Below are 21,540 nucleotides of genomic sequence, written 5' to 3' on the forward strand. Positions count from 1 at the left end.
AAATACATAACATAGAAAATAAAATTAATCGATGCGAGTTTTTTTTTTTTATCAATAAACGATTTCACTCGTCTCGAAGCATTTAAGACAATGATCATAATTCATATTATTATCGGATAGGACGTTAAAAGAATATAATTAATCGTTCTCGCGAGCGTTCTATACACATTAATATGCAATAATTGATACAATATGAGCCAATAAATTAGGATCGAACGATAAGAAAGCAAACTGTACGACATTATTGTGGATTGCGTCCGATATCGTTTCCGAAACGATAATAATAATTAATAATTCTATCTATGTAATCTCATACTTCCGTTACACGGTCCATCAGTGTATGTAAGTAAGTATATACTTTCCGTATTGCGTGCTTGTGGCGATTCGCAGTCGGAAAACCGATACGGATTACAAACCGCACGAGCGCGCACACGGAGTGTGCAGCATAAAATCATGATGAGTCGTAACGTGTATTTTTAAATGTAATTTTACCTAATACCTTTATACTTGGATATAATTTTGATACACATGTGTCTGCAGCCCGTTTACTCACTTTTAACTTTAAACTTTTGAAAAATTTTAAAATTTTAAACTTAAACAAGATGGTTAACTTGACAGTTTTAAGCCACGAAATAATATAAATAAGACATCAAGGAGCTTCTACTCGGCAAAAACAAACGAAATCTTAGTAGTACGCACGCACACAATGCAGACAAGATTAACTAAGTGCGCATTATTACGGCAACCCTGTCGGAGTTCAATAATAGTCAATGTGCGCATATGACTTGTTCAGTCGAAAAGTACATAAATAAAATAACATATTGTTTTTGACGAATAAACATGACCGCAATAATAACGTAGTTAAAAAGCGAAAAATACTATGTATATTATTATAGATTATTAATCGGAAAACAAGGATTTATTTTGATCTGGTTACAGAATATCGTTCTTTAACGTCTGTGTTAACACAACTTACACGACTGAAATCCTTATTTTTCGTTTAAAAATAAAACTTTGCAACAATTTGAATTTAAAACATTTATTAAAAAAACTGTATACATATAATATTTTTCTATACTATCAATATTTTTGAATATTATTGTAAGAAATATTTGTGAAGAACCTTATATTACATTTTAAAGTCTCATAGCCTCACGATTTATCACTTAAAATACTATTAAAAAAAAATTATTGCTCTAACGTGTTTTTTTTTTTTTTTTGATATTTAAAGTTGTTGTAAGGAAAACAACATATGAATTTAACCTTGTATTAAATGTATAAGTGCTTTTACCGTAAAAAAATAAAAAAGTGTTATAAATAAAAATTAAAAAAATATCAAATTAAAGAATATGGTTTAAAATTTCAATTTTTTATATTATACGGTACTAGTGTTTTCAACTGTGCGGACAATATAATTACTGATTATAGATAATCTCTAACCAGTCTAACCACAGAGCAGGCCGAAGAACTCATATTTTTTATCTATAAACTCTAAATAAAATATTAATTTGTGATTTTATTTCTTATGTAAATGTAAATTAAATCATTTATTAATATTATAATATAATATTCTGTTAAGGGGATTCCACAAGGATGTGAAGGATGTGATTTTTACCAAAATATACTTATATTTTGCACTGTATTAAATTGCCTATATTTAGCTCCTTAAAAACAATTGGTATCGAATCCCCTTAAATAATAATTTATATCATAACAATAGTTCAATATATTAATATTATTCATAATAATATAGGTAACTTAGGTATATATTTTAATCTTTTATTATAATAAATTACGTGGATACAAAGGAAAGGATTGCTCACAAGGAATTTAAATTCCCCTCCCCTTGTAACACCGACATTTATGCATAAAAAATGTGGTATAACCTAAATTATTGAAAATACCAAATAACAGCGTAACAAAAATATTGAAAATACTGATTCACCGAATATACCGGACATTGAAAATACCAGAATACCGATAATACCGATATTACCACACCAAAATATCAGTTTAATGATATTTTCGGTACACCGACTCACACCCATGGGCGTAGCTAGGATTTTAATCAGAGTGGGGCAATTAAAAATCTTTTTTTTTTTGCTTTTACGATTTTATAGTAAAACTTATATTTTTGGTATTTAAGAAATAAAATTTAGTTTAAAGCGCAGAGGGGGGGGGGCACCTTCGATATTACCGTGCTCACACCGAAATAAAATATACGTATTATACCGAAATATCGATGTAAACAAATAAATACCATCACCCATATAGACCATATTATAGTACATCGTACAATGACAGTAAAATAATTAAAACGTAAATACACGTCATCAGGTGGTCAGATTTAGTATCTGTATCTATTGCACTACGAAACGTCGAAGCATGTTGGTTTATCGTAGTAGAAGTAAAATATGTTACCCTGCACCCAATGCGGTCATGTTTTTGAACTTGGCTATTTCAATTTGAGAGTTCGTTATATCATGTAGGTATTGCATGATACGTCACCATCAATTTGTATTTTGTCTATAGACATCTTTATGTCGTAATTTAAAGCTTCGACAATATTTTGAGTTTGAAAACGCACAGATTCCATAGCTGCTCTCAATATATTATCATTAATAGTATATTCATTAACTCCAACTAGGACACTCGGAGCTTCATGTCTTCAATGCGGAGCATACAAATCTATATAATTTAATTTTAAAATTTCTACACCAAGAACGTAATTATAAATTCAATACGATAAAATTATCGCATATTCGATAAAACGAAGCAATGAAATATCTTATATTTATACAACGTTTCAGGAAGTGTAATATATAAGAATTAATTGAGAATTTTAAAAATGTTTCTATATCTAAATATAATAAATATATATACATATTTTTTTTGAATTACAATAAAAAAATAAAATTGATCTTGTTAAATACCGGTGAAGCGTAATATTTACGTTTTCTTTAATTATTTTTTAGTCGTTTATTTTGATAAAAGTATTGGAAAGTGGCAATCATCTATTTTTGACGCGCTCCAAAGTACCAACAAAACTCAATTATTTTATTACGAGAAACCACTGAGATTACATTAAAAATGTATGCTTCAAAACATAAAAACGGAAAAAAATGAATTAATAAAAAAACACATATCATTGTAAAATTAATACGTTTTTAAAACCTAAAATTATACATTCATTATTTAATGATTACGAGAACAAATTTTTTTGAAACTAATTTTGATTTAGAATACAAAATTAATTTTATGGGCTACAATTTAAAAAAATAAATAAATAACTATACCTAAAATATAGGACAAGTTCATAAAACAATTTTTTATAAATATCCCAGATGTTGTCCAAGACAAGTGTAAAGCCTTAGAATAACCAAAGGTAATGAATGAATGTTCAAATACTTAAAGCTCATATAATTATATATATCTACTAACAAAATAATTATATCAATAGATCTTAAGTAACAATATCTTATATGAATAATATATTAAGTAATAACAAATATTATAGTAATAGAAGATATACGGTGCCCATAGAATATTTATTTCGAAGGGTCGATTTCTTGTATACACCCTAACTTTTTGACAGTTTCTTCAGTATGATTAACCATATGGTGTTAAATTACACGAAAAACGATAGCAAAGGTAATCTGCACTTTGGAAATAATAATAACAGCGTGTAAAGTTTATTCAATCATTATGCTGCAATGGTTTTTATTTATAAAAAAGAATCATGTTTTACTCCCAACAATCGCACACTAGGCAATTAAATAAGCACAGTTCTTTAAAATATTTTCTCGAGCATTCCGAATTATTTTATTGGATTCATCAATTCATCGGTATAAATATTTATAATTTTATGATATAAACCCTTTACGATTATATTGAGGTTTACTCTGTGTGTTTAGGTTAAGTATTTTATATTTCGATAGCCGATGTACTACGTTATACAGCAGACACATTGTTCAACTATAAAGGTATTGGTTTGACGCAGGATAAACTGACTGTCCTGTAAATGTATTGCGTTAATTATATTGAATTTGGAGAGAACCAAAAAGTCAGGAAGTAAACATTTCCGGAGGTTATGAACATAATTGTATAATTCAACACTCGTGTAAATATAGTACAACACTTGTAACTGCAGTCGAGGAAATGAAAACAAATATAAAATAATTATTTGATTTTTAATATTTGTATTTGGTTTTCAAACAGAAACTTTAATTTAACAGTATATAACAGTGTATAATATGTCATTTGTATTCGTGAAATTTAAAACCGTATTAAAATAAATTTAAAGTTGAATGTTTATATGTATAAAAAAAAAAAAAAAAAAATACAATCTTTCACTTATAAATGATGACGTATAGTGAAAAATACTTGGAAACTGCCAGCAGCTGCAGATGTCAATATTATGTCACTAGTCCTAATTCATTTTAAAAATTAACTTTTTTGAAATTCTTATTTTACAAAAAAATAATGTATGTCTTTCTTGTGGACATAAAAATCAAGTTTTAAAATCCATATTCCTTCCCTCGAAAAATTAAGATCACTTGAAACGACCAGTAATACGATTTTCTAGCCCTATCCCAGCAAATTATAAGTGATACAACATATTTTTTTTTTCAAAATTATAATGTACGCATACTATAATAAATATTCAATCTTAGTTTTAAAATTATCTTATCCCGTAGAACGACGCTTATAATGAAAAAAAAAACATTGAAGTAAACAGCGACAAGTAAGTAGCAACACTAGCAGCCACAGGCATGCGCAGACTTCAATTTCCGGTCGAGCATACGTAGAACAATTAATGCCCCAATACTTGGACAGTATCACTTATTATTTATTTATTTATTTTTTTTTTTTAACACATAAATGTACATTCTAATTGTAAATTAAAAATTGTAAATAATGGAATCGAGTTGTATGTGCACACAACATTAATGTGCTTATTTCTAGACATATATTTTTGAAGTTGAAAATAAAATGATATAAATATATAATTATGAATAAAAAGAAGAAAACACAAAATTTAAAAAAAAAAAAACTTGGTTTAATTAACAAAAAATCGTATGTACATAATATAATATAAACTTAATCGTGTAATAATTTTAATTAAGGAATTATAAATGATTTCAGCTCCTATTTTTCCTATACTTTTGAATTCGTCAATGACCATGTCAACATTAATGTTGGATGTCAGTTTTGATTCAGTAAACATTAATTATAAACTATTAAGTCGGTCTTGATGTATAGTACTCTTAAAGTTATTTTTTACTATTGTTAATTTAGAAAATACTCGTTCGCGGGAACAACTCGTAACTGCAGGTATTACGCTGAATAATTTCAGTACAGTGAAAAATCCAATAAATAATTTTATGTAATTATTCATTTTCGTGTAATCTAGCCACTAATGTATTGATTCATTATTAGTATTAGTATATCTGTATATGGTTGAACTTTAATTGAGCCCCTAAAAAGATTCCGGCGGAGCCGGGGCTCGACCGGCTCGCCCCTGCGCACGCCTATGCTAGCAGCATTTCACTGTTTTTTTTTTCTGAATAAAAAACAATCTTGTATTAGGTGTTTTTTTACAATACAATATTACGATTGGCGACAAAAGTATTATCGTTATCGTATTGATATTCATTTTCATGTGTGCCGTCGTTCGACCGTTGTTGTCGACTATACAATATTAATAATTCTAATTCATATGCATCGTATGACTTTAAACATGAAATCCTTGATTATATTAATATCATTAACGGTTTTATTTATTTGCTCTGTTTTAAAATATGAGCGAATTACGAATTTTACTAGTATAAACGACTAAAAATAATATAAGTGTCTTTGTAAAACAAAATCACGAATTTTACCTAAACAATAATGATATAATATTATTATTAATGTGATGATATAATGAAATTTCAATATCATTAGTGCCGCATCATATTTTATTAAGGGGACGTCAGTTCACTATTTTTGTAATTTTCCTTTTCATCCCACGCGCGACGTAGCCTGGCAATTGCGTTCATCAGAACCTATTGTGTATTGTTAGCTTTAATATTTACAATATTTGAGTGAATAGGTGATATAATCAAACTTAAAATTAAGAACATCGTCAGAGTTTGTTCAACGGATCTATATTTTTTTTATGAGAATTTTTAAATTTCATAATATTTTTCATATCGTACTCACAACTCGAATTCTTGTGGAATTTAATAATATGATTATTTAAAAACAACAATTTTAAATAATGATAATAAAGAAAAACGAACAAAAAAATTGAGTGTTTTTATTCATTTTATTATGTATTATTTTATTTAAATATTATTGTCTACGCCATATTTATAAATGCAATAACCGTGTCACCTATACGGCGGCATACACACACACGCGCACGCTCGATGTAAAGTCTGAACGCGAGAGTTACTTTTTTGTCTTTTCTATGCTCGTTCTCATTGTCGTCTCGACGATAGCTTATTAAAAACCAATAAGTATAATATAATAATAATAACTAATAATGTTTTTCGATTATCATCGCGCGTTCGACATCGTATAATAATAATAATATTATAACAACATACCAACCACAGCATACAACACGGCGTGCGTCGTATTATAATAATAATAATAATAATAATAATAATAATATTATTATTATTAGGTATGTGATTGGGGCAGAAATGTCTGGTCATAATGATCGTGTGTGGTATACACGATGGACTTCCAGATATCGAAAACGGATGTATGTGCGTATATATATTTAGTTTAATGTTTAAACGATCATTTATTATATTAATACGATCTTATCGCGTGTTGCGCGGGCCAAGATTATTAGCCGGTCCCGCCGAGGTGGATTGATCTCTCTCACTCGCTCTCTCACTCTCTCTCTCTCTCTATATATATATATATTTATGCGTATAATATTTATTTCCCTCTCGCTCATCATTATTATGTCTTTGAGTTTACTTCTCTGTCTCTCTCGGTTCTCGATATCAGGTGTTGTGGGCGGTGACGATGAGGGGACGAGAATGGTGTTGGAAGGAATACATGAGAAAAAAAAATCATAACATCCAAGTCACCGGAAACATATTTCGTTATAAATCAAAAACGGACGCGATAACGATAAGTGCGCGTGTAAAGTCTGACGTAGTATAGTGTTATACTGTAAAGTATAGGCAATATTGATATAATATAATGAACCACGGCGACGTTCGAATATTAATGCATGCAAATACCTATTACAGCCATGCACGACAAAATATTATGTACGTCTAAGTTACGCGTGAAATTCGAACACAAGAATGCGTTATTTTTGATCTTCTAACCAAAACAAACGAGTATCGCTCACTCTTTGCGGGTCACGTCCTCCAACGGTTATCATCGAATTTCACGTGATCAAAATGTGCCACTGCACTACGTCCATCGAAATAGTGTACTCGTTTACCTTTTTAAAAAAATCAGGCATATTAGGGGTCTATTCACTCGTATATATTATTAAAGCCAAATACAGAAAATTGATAGCCAAACAAAAACCTGCAACATATTCGTGTGTCGGGATACTTAATATATTATTACACACCCCGTAATAGGACTATAAAAGGAGTGTATAGGACGACCCGGTATAATAACGTGCAACGATGAAAAATAAAATGTTTCAATGTGCGATTTTAATGTATAATTAATATTTAAGTACTACAAAATTCAATATAAAAAAAAAAAAAAAAAAATACACATATTATACATATTACACTGAATAACGGAATAAAATTTATAATTACAATACACGCGAGTATAACGTATACACATAAATAGTATTTAGAGTCAACAAATACGAGCACGGTAAGAACGGTATACAAAATAGAATCGATACGACCGAAAATTGTTAATAATATGTATGTACAGAAATAATAGTTATATAGAAAATAAATAAATATAATATACATATCGATATTTATCGTGACACGGTTCCCATGTATAATGTATTATATTACGACTTCTTTACGAAATGTGTTGTTCGATCGTATATATAGGAAGACAGCGGTTGAAAAACAGAATTTAAAATTAATCGATTCGCAAAGATGTGCGTATGTACATTAATATTATGTATTAATAATATAGTCTATAAATTATATATTTAGTCACAAAAACGATGTATATCATACACATAACAAACCCTGTAATAATAATTCATATTAAATAGTAATAATAATACGTTAACTCTAATTAATAATTATAAAACGTATAGGTACTCTTACATACCTAATGATAATATAATATGTATATTATAATATTACATAAACACGGATAAATAATAATAATAATAATAATAAAAACAGTGTCGCTCGAGATAAAGCGAATCATCACAGAACCTATGCGGTTTTCGAATATATATATACACACAATAAAACAATCGAATATCGCAACAAATGTGTTATTATACTTACATTATACACAATATTATGACGTTGTGTACAATTTCTCGCGCGGCGCACGAGTCTGCGAAAATAAATAAAATAATAAAATAGTATATAATATTAAAAATCGCAAAGAGAAGAACGTAATATAATGTACAACGTGTTAAGTTTGATTTCGAACGCGTTTCGCGAGTCGCTCAGGCTTTCATACGTTGTTCCGTGTTAAGCCCGCCGACCAGATCACCACCAGACGACGGCTTCAACTGCTGTAGCAAGTCTTCCGGACGTCCGCAAGTATGACGCTGAACTCTTCGTCCGGTTTGCCGCCGCCGCCTCCGACAGCCAACACCTGACCTGCGGCGGCCGCTGCGGCCGCGGCCACGCTCTGCATGTTGGCCGTGGCCGGTACGTTCTGCACGTCGGGATAGTGCTGTGGCGGCAGACCGTCCAGAGACGCGTAACCGCCGAACTCGCTTTTTATACCGCAGTTGTTGAGCAGATACGACGGGCCGTGGTGCTGCTGTTGGTGGTGATGGTGCACGTCCTGATGCACGACGTGTTGTACCATCGCCGGTGAATAGTAAGAGCCGTACTGTTGCTGTTGCTGCTGCTGCTGCTGCTGCTGTTGCTGCTGGAGATGATGCTGGTGGTGGTGGTGTTGTTGTTGTTGTTGTTGTTGTTGTTGTTGCGGTGGTTGGTGGTGTGATTGTTGTATACCGGCAAACATGATGTGTTGTTGTTGCTGCTGCTGCTGTTGCTGCTGATAGTTGTGATTGTTGTCTGGCTGTTGGGCTATGTATTTTAAGTACCGATCGAGTTCGGAGCCGGCTCCGGCGGACGACGACGCGTCCACCGCGACGTCGGACTGCTGAGATCTGGGCCGCTGTAGGTTTGCCAACAGCATTTCCGAGGGCGTTTGGTGGTGTTCGAAGCCCATCTCGATGATTTCGCCGCCACCGCCTCTGCCCGCACCCGCACCGTGGTAGTCGTTGCCCGTCGACTGTTGTCTGTGCTGTTGCAAGCCCTGCAAGTTGTGGTGGTGGTCTTCTTGCTGCTGTTGCAGTATGCTTCCGGCGGCTGTAAAACGAAAAACGAAAAATATGAGAAACGCTGTCGACGCGAGTACAATCTAATATTGTGGGGAGCACCTCTGAACCGTGCGAGCAGTCCGCGCACACTTACCGTGGTATCCGTCAGACGGAGTTCTGCCGGCCGCGATGGCCGTGGCCGACGAAAGGCTGCTCGTATAGACGGCGGTGCCGGCAGCGTGAAGTCCACTGGTCGAGTAGAACGGCCTGTTGGCGTAATGTGGTTGCTGCTGTTGCTGTTGCTGCTGCTGCTGCTGCTGCTGTTGTTGTTGTTGTTGTTGTTGTTGCTGTTGTTGTTGATGGTGTTGCGAGTTGGGTCCTAGTACCTGCTGGTCTTGGGACGTGGCTATCGGCGGGTAAAACGTACCGGTCACTAAATTGTTGTGTTCGTACGCCAATCGTTGATTGGTGCACATCATCACCATGCCCTTGGCCACTCCCATGGCCGCTATCGAACCGGGAGCCGGTTGATAAGACGACGTCTGACTGTTGTTGTTGTTGTTAAATTGTCGATGGTGGTTGTTGTTGTTGTTCAGCAGTTTCTGTCCACCGACGCTTCCGTAATAGCCGCCAAAGTCGTCGAGTTCGTACTTGACAACGTCGGTCCGGTGGTACGGGTGGTGCAAGTGCTGGTGGCCGTGGTGTTGATGGTGATGCGAGTGGTGGTGTGGGTCTTTGCCTGCGCCCGCGGCCGGTTCCATGGGCGACAGCTCGGGCGTGGGAAGCGTGGGCGTCTTGCTGGCCGACCGCTGCTGCAGCTGCAGTCCGCCGTCCGGGGCCTGTGCACCGCCTATCTCGTCGGTGGCCGCGGCCGGGCCGGCGGGTTTGTCCGGATCGGGACTGCACGTGGGCGAAGACTCGGGAGTGATGACCTCGGACACGCGGACGGGCGAGTACGGGCTCTCGCTGTTCGGGTAGTACGGCGACGTCGTCTTCGACGGGCTGTACGGCTGATACGCGTACGGTTGCTGCTGGTGGACGGCCGGCGACGAGTACGACGACGAGCTCTGGTACGGCGAGCTGGACGGGTACTGGACCAGCTTGACCTGGCCTGCCGAGTTCGGGCGCCGGGACGTGGGCGATTGTCCGGAGCCCCCCTGCGCCGCCGCCGACGACACCCCGACCACGGTAGTCGGCGAGCCCGCGCGCTGCTTGTTGTGCTTCCTGCGCCTGGGCCTGTACTTGTAGTTGGGGTGTTCTTGCATGTGGATCACCCGCAGCCGTTCAGCTTCCTCCACGTACGGCCGACGATCCTGCGGCGTCAGACTTCGCCATTTTTTTCCTGGAACACGCATTAATAGTCACGTTAGTCACAGATCGTTCAATTCGTAAAATCAGATTGTAGGTATACGGTAATTTTAGACAGGACGTTTATCGGTGAGGGGGATGGTGGTGGTGGTTACGTTTTGAGTTTAACTGTCATCGAATAATTCATGATTTGTCTACATATATATTACGATACGAACGCGAAAGCGCTCGACTTCTTGTATAATTACACGCTATTACTGCTAAGAAATTAAAAATGTTGTATTTTAGATTCTGAGCTCTAAACATCTGACTGAAATGGACGTACATCACTGCAATGCGGCTACGACAACGTTCAGAGTAATAATATTATGTTATTGCAGCACAACATTGATGATCGGTAATTTTTTTTTATACTAGTGTGCGCGAGCACAACGCTTCAAATCAACGACAAACTCTGGTGCCAATATCGTAACGTTGGTGACACCAGCTAGATCGTATTATTTACGAGTATATAGGATTATATGTAATCATATAGAACAAAGTAAGGGGAAAAACATCTAGTATTATAAGGCTCGTTGAGTTTTTTTTTTTTTTTTTTATCGGTGGTGATTAGCACCATAATACTCCTATCCCCACGACGGTATCATACCATCCAAATTTGCCGCACTAGTCACGACTCTGTAACGACCGATATTAAAATACCTACGAATAGAAAATAAAATTTAAAAAAAACTCCATTTCGAATAAATCTCTAAAGGTCATTGTAATAATCGCCTTATCAGAGAGATCGGATCCCGGGCGGTGGTAGGTATTAGACTGATGGATAGTCACTATACAGTGGCCACTGCTGGGTCTCGTCGGCGCTGATGATATAATATTATTATTACGGTAGTCCGGCCTAAGCGTACCACTCGTTTGTTATTATTGTGATCACCTCCACTCTAATCGACTGCCGATCGAAAAACCGAATCCAGAAGCACCGGACGGATTAACTATACGTATATCATTATCGTCGGTGATATCTATCGTCGTTCCGTCGCGGCAGTCTCCGCGCTCGTTTACCATAATAAAATAATAATAACAATAATACGATTATCGTACACGACCGCCGTCGCGAGCGAGTGTGAAGAACGACAGAAAACAGAAACACTCAGCCGAGGGGATCGGTTTAAGCGTACATGGCATGGGTATTAAATGTACATTGTATAATAACTTACAAGGCGCGTATAATAATAATATATTCGTTACAACAAGGTACACTGCAATCTCCGGTAGCGTGTGGGGGGGGGGACTAAGAGGGACTATATGAACGTAATGTAAAGTGTTGTCTCCCGCGATGTCGTCTCGCACTCTCGTTTCTCATAAGACGATTTCGTAGGCGTTTCGATTGAAAGGTACTTGCGCGTGACATTTATTTTTCAAAAATATTTCTTTTTTCTCTTTCAAGTGAAACGCATTATTCGAAGTATTATTACGGTTTATAAGATAGAAAGACTCGTATAATTTACGTTACTCATCCGCAACTATAACAAAAATTAAATAAATATACGAGTAACAGAACACGTTGTATTTAAATAACTCCTTTAAAATAGTAAGATAAGAAATATGTATACAATAATTAATTAAAGTGTATTCCGTCCGATCGATTTGTATAGGCATCGTAATAGGTATACAAGAATATAGAGATACCGACTAATATAAAACGCCTCGTAAAAGTAATTCACCTAGAAACCATAATCGAGATTTCAACAAATAATCCTATCGACATTTAATTGCTTTTCGTTTTTAATGCCGCGAACAGATTATAAAATAAAAACCTTAATAAAAAAAAGACCACGGGGTACCGTGGATCCCTTATGGACTCGCGCCGCTTTCATCGCCGCGCATGACGCGCGTTAAACCGCCGTATGAGCCTCCCGATAATTATCACAAACGGTAACTGACAAAGATTTCGAAATGAGTTTTCATTTTTTTTTTTCTATGGATAGATCATAATAATTATCGTCTATCTGTACAGCTTAATCAAAATCCTATGCAGTGTGTTATTAAAGTTTTCAGATTCAACGAATATTATATAATGCACGTAGAGTTCATCGGAATATATTTGTCCCCGGGACATGTGAATTCAAATAAATACAGGTGTGCTGACGTGTTGTGCGTATATAATATATGTATGAATTGCCTATTTTAGAAAATTTAAATGTAAATCCGATGACACAAATATTCTTTTGCATTTATTATAATACAAGTACCTACTTCCTACGTATTTATAATTCACGTAACGCGCATAATAACATTATAAAAACGCGGAAATCAAAAATAAAACGAATGCGATGTAGAGCACGTGGAGGACAAACACATTATTATTATTATTATTATTATTATTATTATTATAATTCTTTATTGACGGAAAATATTCCGTTTACAAAACAATCTACATGTAAAATTGCAATGTGTAGTATTAAGATTACATTAAAAGCACAATATGACAAACAAAATTATATAATTTACAATCAACTAAAAATATATTTCCTTAATATTTTTTATAGTCATCAGTATATTAGCAGGTGATGATCGTAAATAATTTTTAAAAATATTATTAATTAAAAATCAGTCTTGATTGCTTGTAGATTTATTAATTATTCGAAAATTTAATTGTTCCAACAAACAAGGATAATCTATGTAATTGTTTAATAATTTTAATAAAAATAGATAGTGGAGAAAATTTCTTTATTTATTTAATGATTTTAAATTAAAATATGACAATAAATAATTATACTCAGTATGCCGTGGGCGTTCAACTTTAAATTTGAAAGATAGAAAACGGAAAAAACAATTTTGAATTATACACACATTTTATTTGAGTACTAAATAAGGGGAGTTATATTATAATTATGATCTGACAAATACAAAATATTAATTTTTTAAAGCATCAAATCTGTTATTATTTAAATATGACGGTTGAAACATAGATAGAGTCAAAAGTAACACATAAGTTGATAAATGCGACATAATATCATATAATTGATTCTATATAGAGATGTTGTTTTGCTTTTAATTATAATCAACATTAGATTTTCTGATATTGAATGTTCATCTTTTGCATTTATTGATATTAAAACACAACCCATTTAAATTACACTAATTATAAATTTTTTTTAAATAATCATGTAAATTAATACAGTTATGGATTGAACCTATTTTTATAAAAATAATTTGGCATCATCAGCTAACAATAGAATCGTCCTACTAAATTATCTTATGATGTATAAATAAAGTTTGGTTAGGTGAAATAATCTAAAATTTCACATTATTTATATAGTCCACACTAATTTTAAACTTGTTTTTTTCTAGACAGAAGTAAGCGTACGTCGTTTTTTGTTTATTATTATTTAGACGCAGCCACCAAAAGTGTTACCCTGCACACTTCGGACGGTTTGCCCGACAACAGACAACCATAATAATATTGTATCGAATCGCGTTTATAAACAACATATTATATTAACACAATAATAATAATATGTACGGTTATCCTGCAACTACAGCGAAGCGAAAACATTAAAACAAGAGCGAACAAAATATGACTATCGTCCGGCAGAGAGATGCGAATTTGGTACCGATCGTGTGGCAAGCGAGTCACATGATCGGGTACGCGTTGACGGCCGTGATGGCCATGGCTTGTAGCATCATGTTCTACTTGGCCGTGGCGGAATCAAATCATCGGTGTTACATATACAACGATGTACTTATCGTGCAGGAAGAGTCCAGGGAGAATAATCAGACGTTATTGTCCGACGAAACGGTCTGGTACAGGAACTCGAACTGTTACGACCCGTTCACGTTTTTGTTGAGATTGTTCGTCAGCTCGGTCGTGTGGATGATTTTGTTCCTGATTTTTGGCCGCGGTGGATCTTCTATATCCGAGGAGAACGATCACAGAAAGTACTTCAGGTCCGTATAGTCCGTACTTCCTATATTCTTTTGCAAACCGTGAGTTGGTTACTGTAACCGATCGATTCCATAGCCTGACCTTGCTTTATGGTACGGGGTGTTCAATACGTGTCGAAGTGCATCTTCTGAGTTATTTCGAAATTGCGCGAAAGACGTATGCTATTGTAATTATGTGATTGTTACGGGGTTCGTTAGTTGCTCTGTATGCTGACATTGTTATTGTATACTTTGACATTTCTTCGTATCTACACACACACACACACACATAATTTTAAGTATTTCGTAAGTTTGCTGTTGTCTATGTTTTATGTATCCATGGCCTCTTATTAGTAGCCATAACATTGCCGCGTAAAAACAATTTCTATACTTGTTTGTAATGTAAATTTTGTATTTTTTTTCCTTTTAAAACAGTGACATGGTCGGACAATGGCATGTGGTCTTCTTCGCCCTTTGCTTCAATTTTTGGTATTTTTTACAAACAATCATAATCTCTTCGAGGTTCACTAATGGTTATCTAATTTTTGTCGCAACCCTATCATATGCATCAACAGACAATTATTTTCGCAATCAATTGTAAGAGTATACGTTAGAATTAACCTCCTTCACCCCGTTGTGTCGACGACTTTAGTATATAGATTTAAATATTTGATATAAGGTATTTTGTTTCAGCGAACGTTTTGAGAAACTGTATTACATTAAAACTATAGTAAGTATTAGAAGTATTAGCTACACAATTTAACAATTTTAGAGTCGATCCGGTGCAAATAGTTATAATTTAAAGTCCAAGTAGGTAGTAAGATATATTTGATTTGATTATAGATTTTTAACATGTAGGTACAGCAGATGGGAATGATCAGAACAATTCAGCAATGGCTATTTTGAAAAATAAATAGCAATTATTTATAAATAATAAACTTAAGAAAAAGATTAAACATAAATAATTAAATACTTAATAGTATTAAGAGGATTGTCAGCGCAGTGTTTATATTTCTTTCTAACCTATGTGCAACAAATCATTTTTCATAGTTTTGAGCGTTTTAAATATAATTTTGTTTAAAATATTGTCTTAAAATAATATATTTAAAGGTACATTTAAATCTACAATTAATTTTTTTATTCTTAAACTGATATAACTTGTAAAATAAAAAATCCAAGTTATTTTCTAATAATAATATAATATTTTTGACTTCTACGTGGAAATTAAATAATATTCAAAAATTTGTATCGTTATGTATATTATATTATCGACGTATCGCGAGGCGCCTAACTACACGATATGAATTTCTTGTAAAATATTATAAATCTTAGTATTAATATCAACTAATATGTTTTTTTCTAAATTTATTTTTAACTAATATAGTAATATTTGAACTTAATTAATCGAAGTATAATACGTCACAGGTATTATTTTGGTGTCAAAGTTTTTTGTGTACGTTTAATTTTCTATTGACTATTTATCGCTGCGCCATGGGTGTGGACTTCGAAGTAGATTTAAACAGCGACAACAATGATGAGCAGGACGATGCGATGATCGCTGGTCCTTCAAATCAAACGAAAGCAACAATAGTTTGCAGTCCGTGGTTTTGTACGGAGACATCACACTAGATTATGTCAGCTCAAAGTCATCGTGAAAAATTTAAAGCCAAAATACTCGTAGAATTTTATAAAAATTCTGGTATTCGATTTATGTCGAATCGATACTTCAAAACGTATTTTCAAATATATTACAATATATAATTCATATAATATAAAGGTTTTCATTATTTTATTTATCATTACCATTATAATCGTGGATACATAATAATAATAATATATGGAAATGACTAAATGCTAATTGTATTCATCTAAAATCATTTCCTACGTTACTACTGGAAAAAAAATTACTAGTGATGGTGTAAAATAGATAGAAATAACGGGCAAACGGGCAGAACGAAACAATAAAATAAAAAAAAAAAAATGAATATACCGTTTGCAACACGTTACGAATTTCTGTGGGTTGTCGAGTATAGATATATTTTTTTTTCGCCATCATCGACTACACGAAGAAAAACGTAACTATTGCGGTGGTTTCGGTCGTCGCTGTGAATTAGTATAGTAAAAGAAGACAAGAGGAAAAAAATATCATATAAAAGGAACAAGACGGTCACAGGTCACTAACGGGGTTAGACGAGCGTTGTGGGTGTCGGTCAGACGGCGGCGTTATAATACTATACAGCTGCGGTGATGATCGATACGAATTCCTTGATAATTATTATTGAACAAATTGATTTGGGAGAACGAAACGGGTGAAGAAAAAAAAATTCTAATCTATTGGTATATAATATAATAATATTATACATATGATCAATATTTCGTATAACAGTTATAACGATATAATATGATATAACGTCTATAATATATCGTATATTACCTATATATGTGCACCGGGCCGCTCGGAAGATGGGTTTAATGACTGGCGTATATTATATACTTATAGACGACTTCGGTGATGGCGGATAGGTGTGAAGTGTATGTGCGTGTATGATATGTGACGGACGCCCGGCGCGGATCATTAATAATGGACACCGTGGGATGCCTATATATATATATATATATATATATTGTATATATATATGTGTAATATATAACCGACTAAACAAGGCGTTTATCGTCTTCGTCGTCGCGCGGTTTATTTGGATTCTCCTCTCGAGTTACGATGGGTACAGGCAATATAATATTACACGTTATGAGGCTGAAGTTTAAACATTATTACAAGACGATGACTCGGCGGCGCCTGCTAGAATAAAGTCCGTCGGTTATATTGTGGTGCCGCCCGCGGGAGGCTGAGCTCTGCAAGCCGGGTGCTGCAGGGGTTGAAGGTAGTGAAATTTCCCTACCCGACGATTTTCTCATCGTTATTTCATCCATCGTGCTTTGTCCGGGGAAAAAAAAGTATCTAATAAGCCGCTCAGCGTATATTATGTTATGTCACGAAATCGTGTAGAAATCACGAGTATATTCGGACGTTGGCGTTGTCGCTACGACCGAGTTTGCCGGCCATAACGAACGAGACTTACAAGTAGGTATCTATTCGAATTTTCGATTATCGCCAACGCAATAAGGAAAGACGTCGAAAAGTCGTCTCACTTCTCATTTTGCGCGGCGATTTCGGGAAATAAAATACACTCTGAACACACAATATAATGTACGCGTAATGTGTGCATATATATAAATAAATATGAGTATTTAAGTTGTACCAGTGTGTCTATGTAGGTATTATTGAACGTTAGCTCGCCGCGAGCACACTGTGTGGCCCCGGAACGCCGGTCGTTAGTTTTTGAAATTATTGCTCGACCGGCCAAGGACGACGTTGCGTGTGTGTGTGTACATATATATATTTGCAAACGATATTTCGTCGATGAACAATAATAATAATAATAATAATAATATCGAATAATTGGACGTCGTCGCGCAGTCATCGTTTAACCTATACGTAACGTGCTCGTTTAATTGGCCTCCGTTGAGCGTTTGATTGGCTGTTGCCGAGTCGTCAGGGGAAATAAAATCAATGCGTGTGCGGTACGCGTAAATCGCGAAAAATCGGAACAGACGACGGGGGCCGGAACAGATGGTTTTAATGAGTCAAGGAGAGCGTCGCTCGTCAAATGTGCGTCTCCGCCGGTCACATAAATCGTATTAGATTGTTCAATTTTATAAAAGAATTATTTATGTTTGACCAGAACGCGCATAATGATATATTATATAATTTTATGCCGGACTAGATAATAGCAATAATACCTGCTTTGAAATAATTAGTTATTAGTGCGTCATTACATGAGTTTGAGGACGCAAATTACATTTTATACCATTCCAAACTTAAATCTTGTGTTTTGGCTTATCCGCCAAATCATCAAAGTTTAACCACGTTGACCACGTTTACCATAAGTCCGAAATCTCACCCGTATACACGAGTATTCGTCGATATACACGTCTACTGTGTGAATAATTATAAAATAACGAGTTCGACGTGTAACTCTATAGGTAACAGGCTTATAATAAGACCCGTATACAACGTTTATATTATTATTGTTGTTGTTTTTGTTGTTGTTGTTATCGTATAGTTGTTGTTGTACGGCGTTTGCAAACAACATAACGATTTACGATTATAATAATATTATGTAATACCCATTACAACCTAATAATTTTTATTATTATACGCGTCTTCGGTGAGAACAAAAAAAAAAAAAAAATTTGTTTGAACACAATGCGGCGGCGTTTGATGGTACAAAAGAAAAAAAAAAGCCCATCATCGACGAAATGGTTTTCGAGCTAGAGCCGCGTGTCAATACCTATTTCACACACATACACACATACCCACTTGTATTATATATATATATATATTAATATATTATTATATCGCGCGTGTGTGTGTGTGTGTGTGAAGTAGGGACCGACCACCCGGCGAGGAGAACGCATGCTGAGCGCCGCGTTGTCGTCGAGTCCGTCCGACGGCGTATACACCGTTCGAGCGCGTATCACATCGCGGAGACCTGCAGGACGGAGGACGCAAAACAATCACGGTACGACATGTTTTCGTACGCGCGGACGAATTATTGTAGACGATACCCACCATCGCGTTATTATTACGGAGGAAGGTTGTCGCACACTGCGCAGAGCTGGTTCGGATCGGAGCGCAATCGAAATTTCGTCGCCGAAGCCGTCGGAACCGAAACGAATTTCAATCCGTATACAATACAGCTGTCGGAACGATTCGGAATCACGGGACCGAAATTAGAACTTATTAGTCGAACGCGTGTTCATTACTAGGGTGTTTTGATTACCGGTCAGTTGTCAAGGTGTATCAGTTGTATAGTGTTGCTGTGACGTCTCGACAAACGGTTATGACATTCAAATTAAATATCAATGATTTAATATTTTTATACTTATTTAAAATAATTTGATGCAATAAAAATGATTTTCGATAAATAAACGACGCGCGATACATAACAGAAAGTTTGACTACGTTAAAACCTCTGCTTTGAAAATGTATATGTACGCGAATTCTTTGATATACGATATTTTATTTTGTCCTATTCGATTCCATCATGTTCGATTTCCATAGTTAATACCAATAGAACCTATGTCTTATGAGGTCACAATAGCTCATATGACCTCCTATTTAAAAGTGAGAGTACAAACTTTTATTGTTGGTGTATGAGATAAAATTTAAATAGATACACGGTTTACAGTAACCTCTGCATATTTTTATCGAATTTTTTCACACTTGATTAATATTATAAAATCAAAATAATCATTATTGGGGTAAAAAAATCTATAATTATTTCAAATATTTTAAAAATACAAAATCATACCTGAAGCTTGGGTAAGTATAATTAATATAGCCGTTATAATAACAAACTGCGTTTCAAAGATGTACAATACGTAATATCATAAAAGTCCTTGTTCATAGATCGATCGAATCTCCTAAACGTGCGTAAGAGGTAAAAAATAATAATGATACCGATTTGTTTTAAAAAAAAAAAGAAACGCATCACAACACGTCCACTCTCACATTTTTTTTTTTATCATCAACGCATATATTAATACGCGGTAAAATTCTGAGGAATTATATTATGTTACAACAATCGAGACTGCGCGTGTCTACACCTTAAAATAAAATAGCCTTAGGATTGTTAATCATTTCGAAGAATAAGCAAATCGCGACGAATGCATATAAACCGCTGCCGTTGATAATGTAACGCATTATTATTATTGTTATTACGCGGACACCTCATCACCTTATCAATCACGATAACCTACTTGCAGGACTCTATTCGGTTATTAACTGTTTTCGCCCAGCACACTGTTTTTGGTCACTATAATTTTAAATAAAAAAAACCAAACATATGACATAAAAAATTTAATTATGTTTCTTTTGTTTCATATTCATAATGTTTAGATTAAAAAAAAAAAAAAAAATACGAGACAGTTTAAAATAAAATAGAATCAACATTTATATAGATCAGCACGATAAGAGTCATTTTTTTTCGTTAATAATCAATTAATTTATGTATGAAAACAGTAGAAATCAATAAAGTATGGTATAATTGATATATTTAATTTTTTTATTATAATAGCAGATGCATTTAATAAATTCGATACTCCTAATTTTAATATTTTATAATATTAATGGAGTTTTTGTCCTGACGATTCTAAACTTTTAAATTTTACAATATGACTTAACGTTAATTGTTACTACAGAATGGCTGAAAAGGAAAAAGTTAATTTTAATCGAAAACTGTTTCACCTCTTGCGTCTGTGCAACAAAAAATGATTGGGCCTATTTTAACATTTTAATTTTTTTATTGAAAATTTCACAAGTATATTTAGGTGAAAGATAGTTACATCCTATACAAGATGAAAAATATGTCAAGCCATTCATAAGTCTATTGATATCGTTGTAACAATAACTACTTTAATTAACAAGTAGCAAAAAAAAAAAAAAAACCTTAACTGTATCAATTACAATGATGTCTACGATTAAGGTGGGAATTGAATTTGTTTGTAAAATAATTTTCATATTTAATTTATTGTTGTCTCTAGTAAACAGTAAGAACTCGTGTGCATTTCATCTATTTTTAATTTCGTGAAAGAACTCATATTTTACCTAATTTAGTGTAGTCGTGTAGGAACGTGCATTTGCTCATTTATAAGTTTATTATCTCACCGTACTGCAGGTGACGCCACCAAAAACGATATACGCAGTATGACAGGGTCACCAAATAGCGGACCGTGGACGAATTTTTATCTGTCTTACAGACAAAAATTTTATCTTTTAAAGTAATAGT

General features: G+C 34.3%; 2 protein-coding genes across 2 annotated transcripts in view; one reads left to right on the forward strand and one right to left on the reverse strand.

Moving 5' to 3' along the window:
* Positions 1–8,280: 8,280 nt before the first annotated feature.
* The window catches only part of LOC112601227 (putative transcription factor SOX-15), an 80,444-nt gene continuing 67,184 nt past the window's right edge, over positions 8,281–21,540 (reverse strand). The window contains exons 3-4 of the mRNA XM_025348712.1: positions 9,609–10,796; positions 8,281–9,503 (exon numbers count right to left, since the gene is read on the reverse strand). Of these exons, the coding sequence (XP_025204497.1) occupies positions 8,686–9,503; positions 9,609–10,796 (2,006 nt within the window). The 3' untranslated portion in view covers positions 8,281–8,685. The remainder of the gene's footprint in view (positions 9,504–9,608; positions 10,797–21,540) is intronic.
* Positions 14,343–16,318, forward strand: LOC112601228. The gene is made up of 4 exons (XM_025348713.1): positions 14,343–14,713; positions 15,125–15,286; positions 15,383–15,419; positions 16,115–16,318. Exons 1-4 carry the CDS (start codon positions 14,343–14,345, stop codon positions 16,316–16,318), a joined length of 774 nt encoding a protein of 257 aa, XP_025204498.1.

Source organism: Melanaphis sacchari, unplaced genomic scaffold, assembly GCF_002803265.2.
Source record: "Melanaphis sacchari strain LSU unplaced genomic scaffold, SCAv2.0 Contig76_pilon_pilon, whole genome shotgun sequence".
Classification (NCBI taxonomy): Eukaryota; Metazoa; Arthropoda; class Insecta; order Hemiptera; family Aphididae; genus Melanaphis; species Melanaphis sacchari.

Excerpts from the sequence above, each read along its gene's own strand:
- LOC112601228 (XM_025348713.1), top strand. The coding sequence starts at position 14,343 with ATGACTATCGTCCGGCAGAGAGATGCGAATTTGGTACCGATCGTGTGG. Across the intron at positions 14,714-15,124 it reads GATCACAGAAAGTACTTCAG|TGACATGGTCGGACAATGGC; the intron begins GTCCGTATAGTC and ends CTTTTAAAACAG. Across the intron at positions 15,420-16,114 it reads TGTATTACATTAAAACTATA|GTATTATTTTGGTGTCAAAG; the intron begins GTAAGTATTAGA and ends AATACGTCACAG.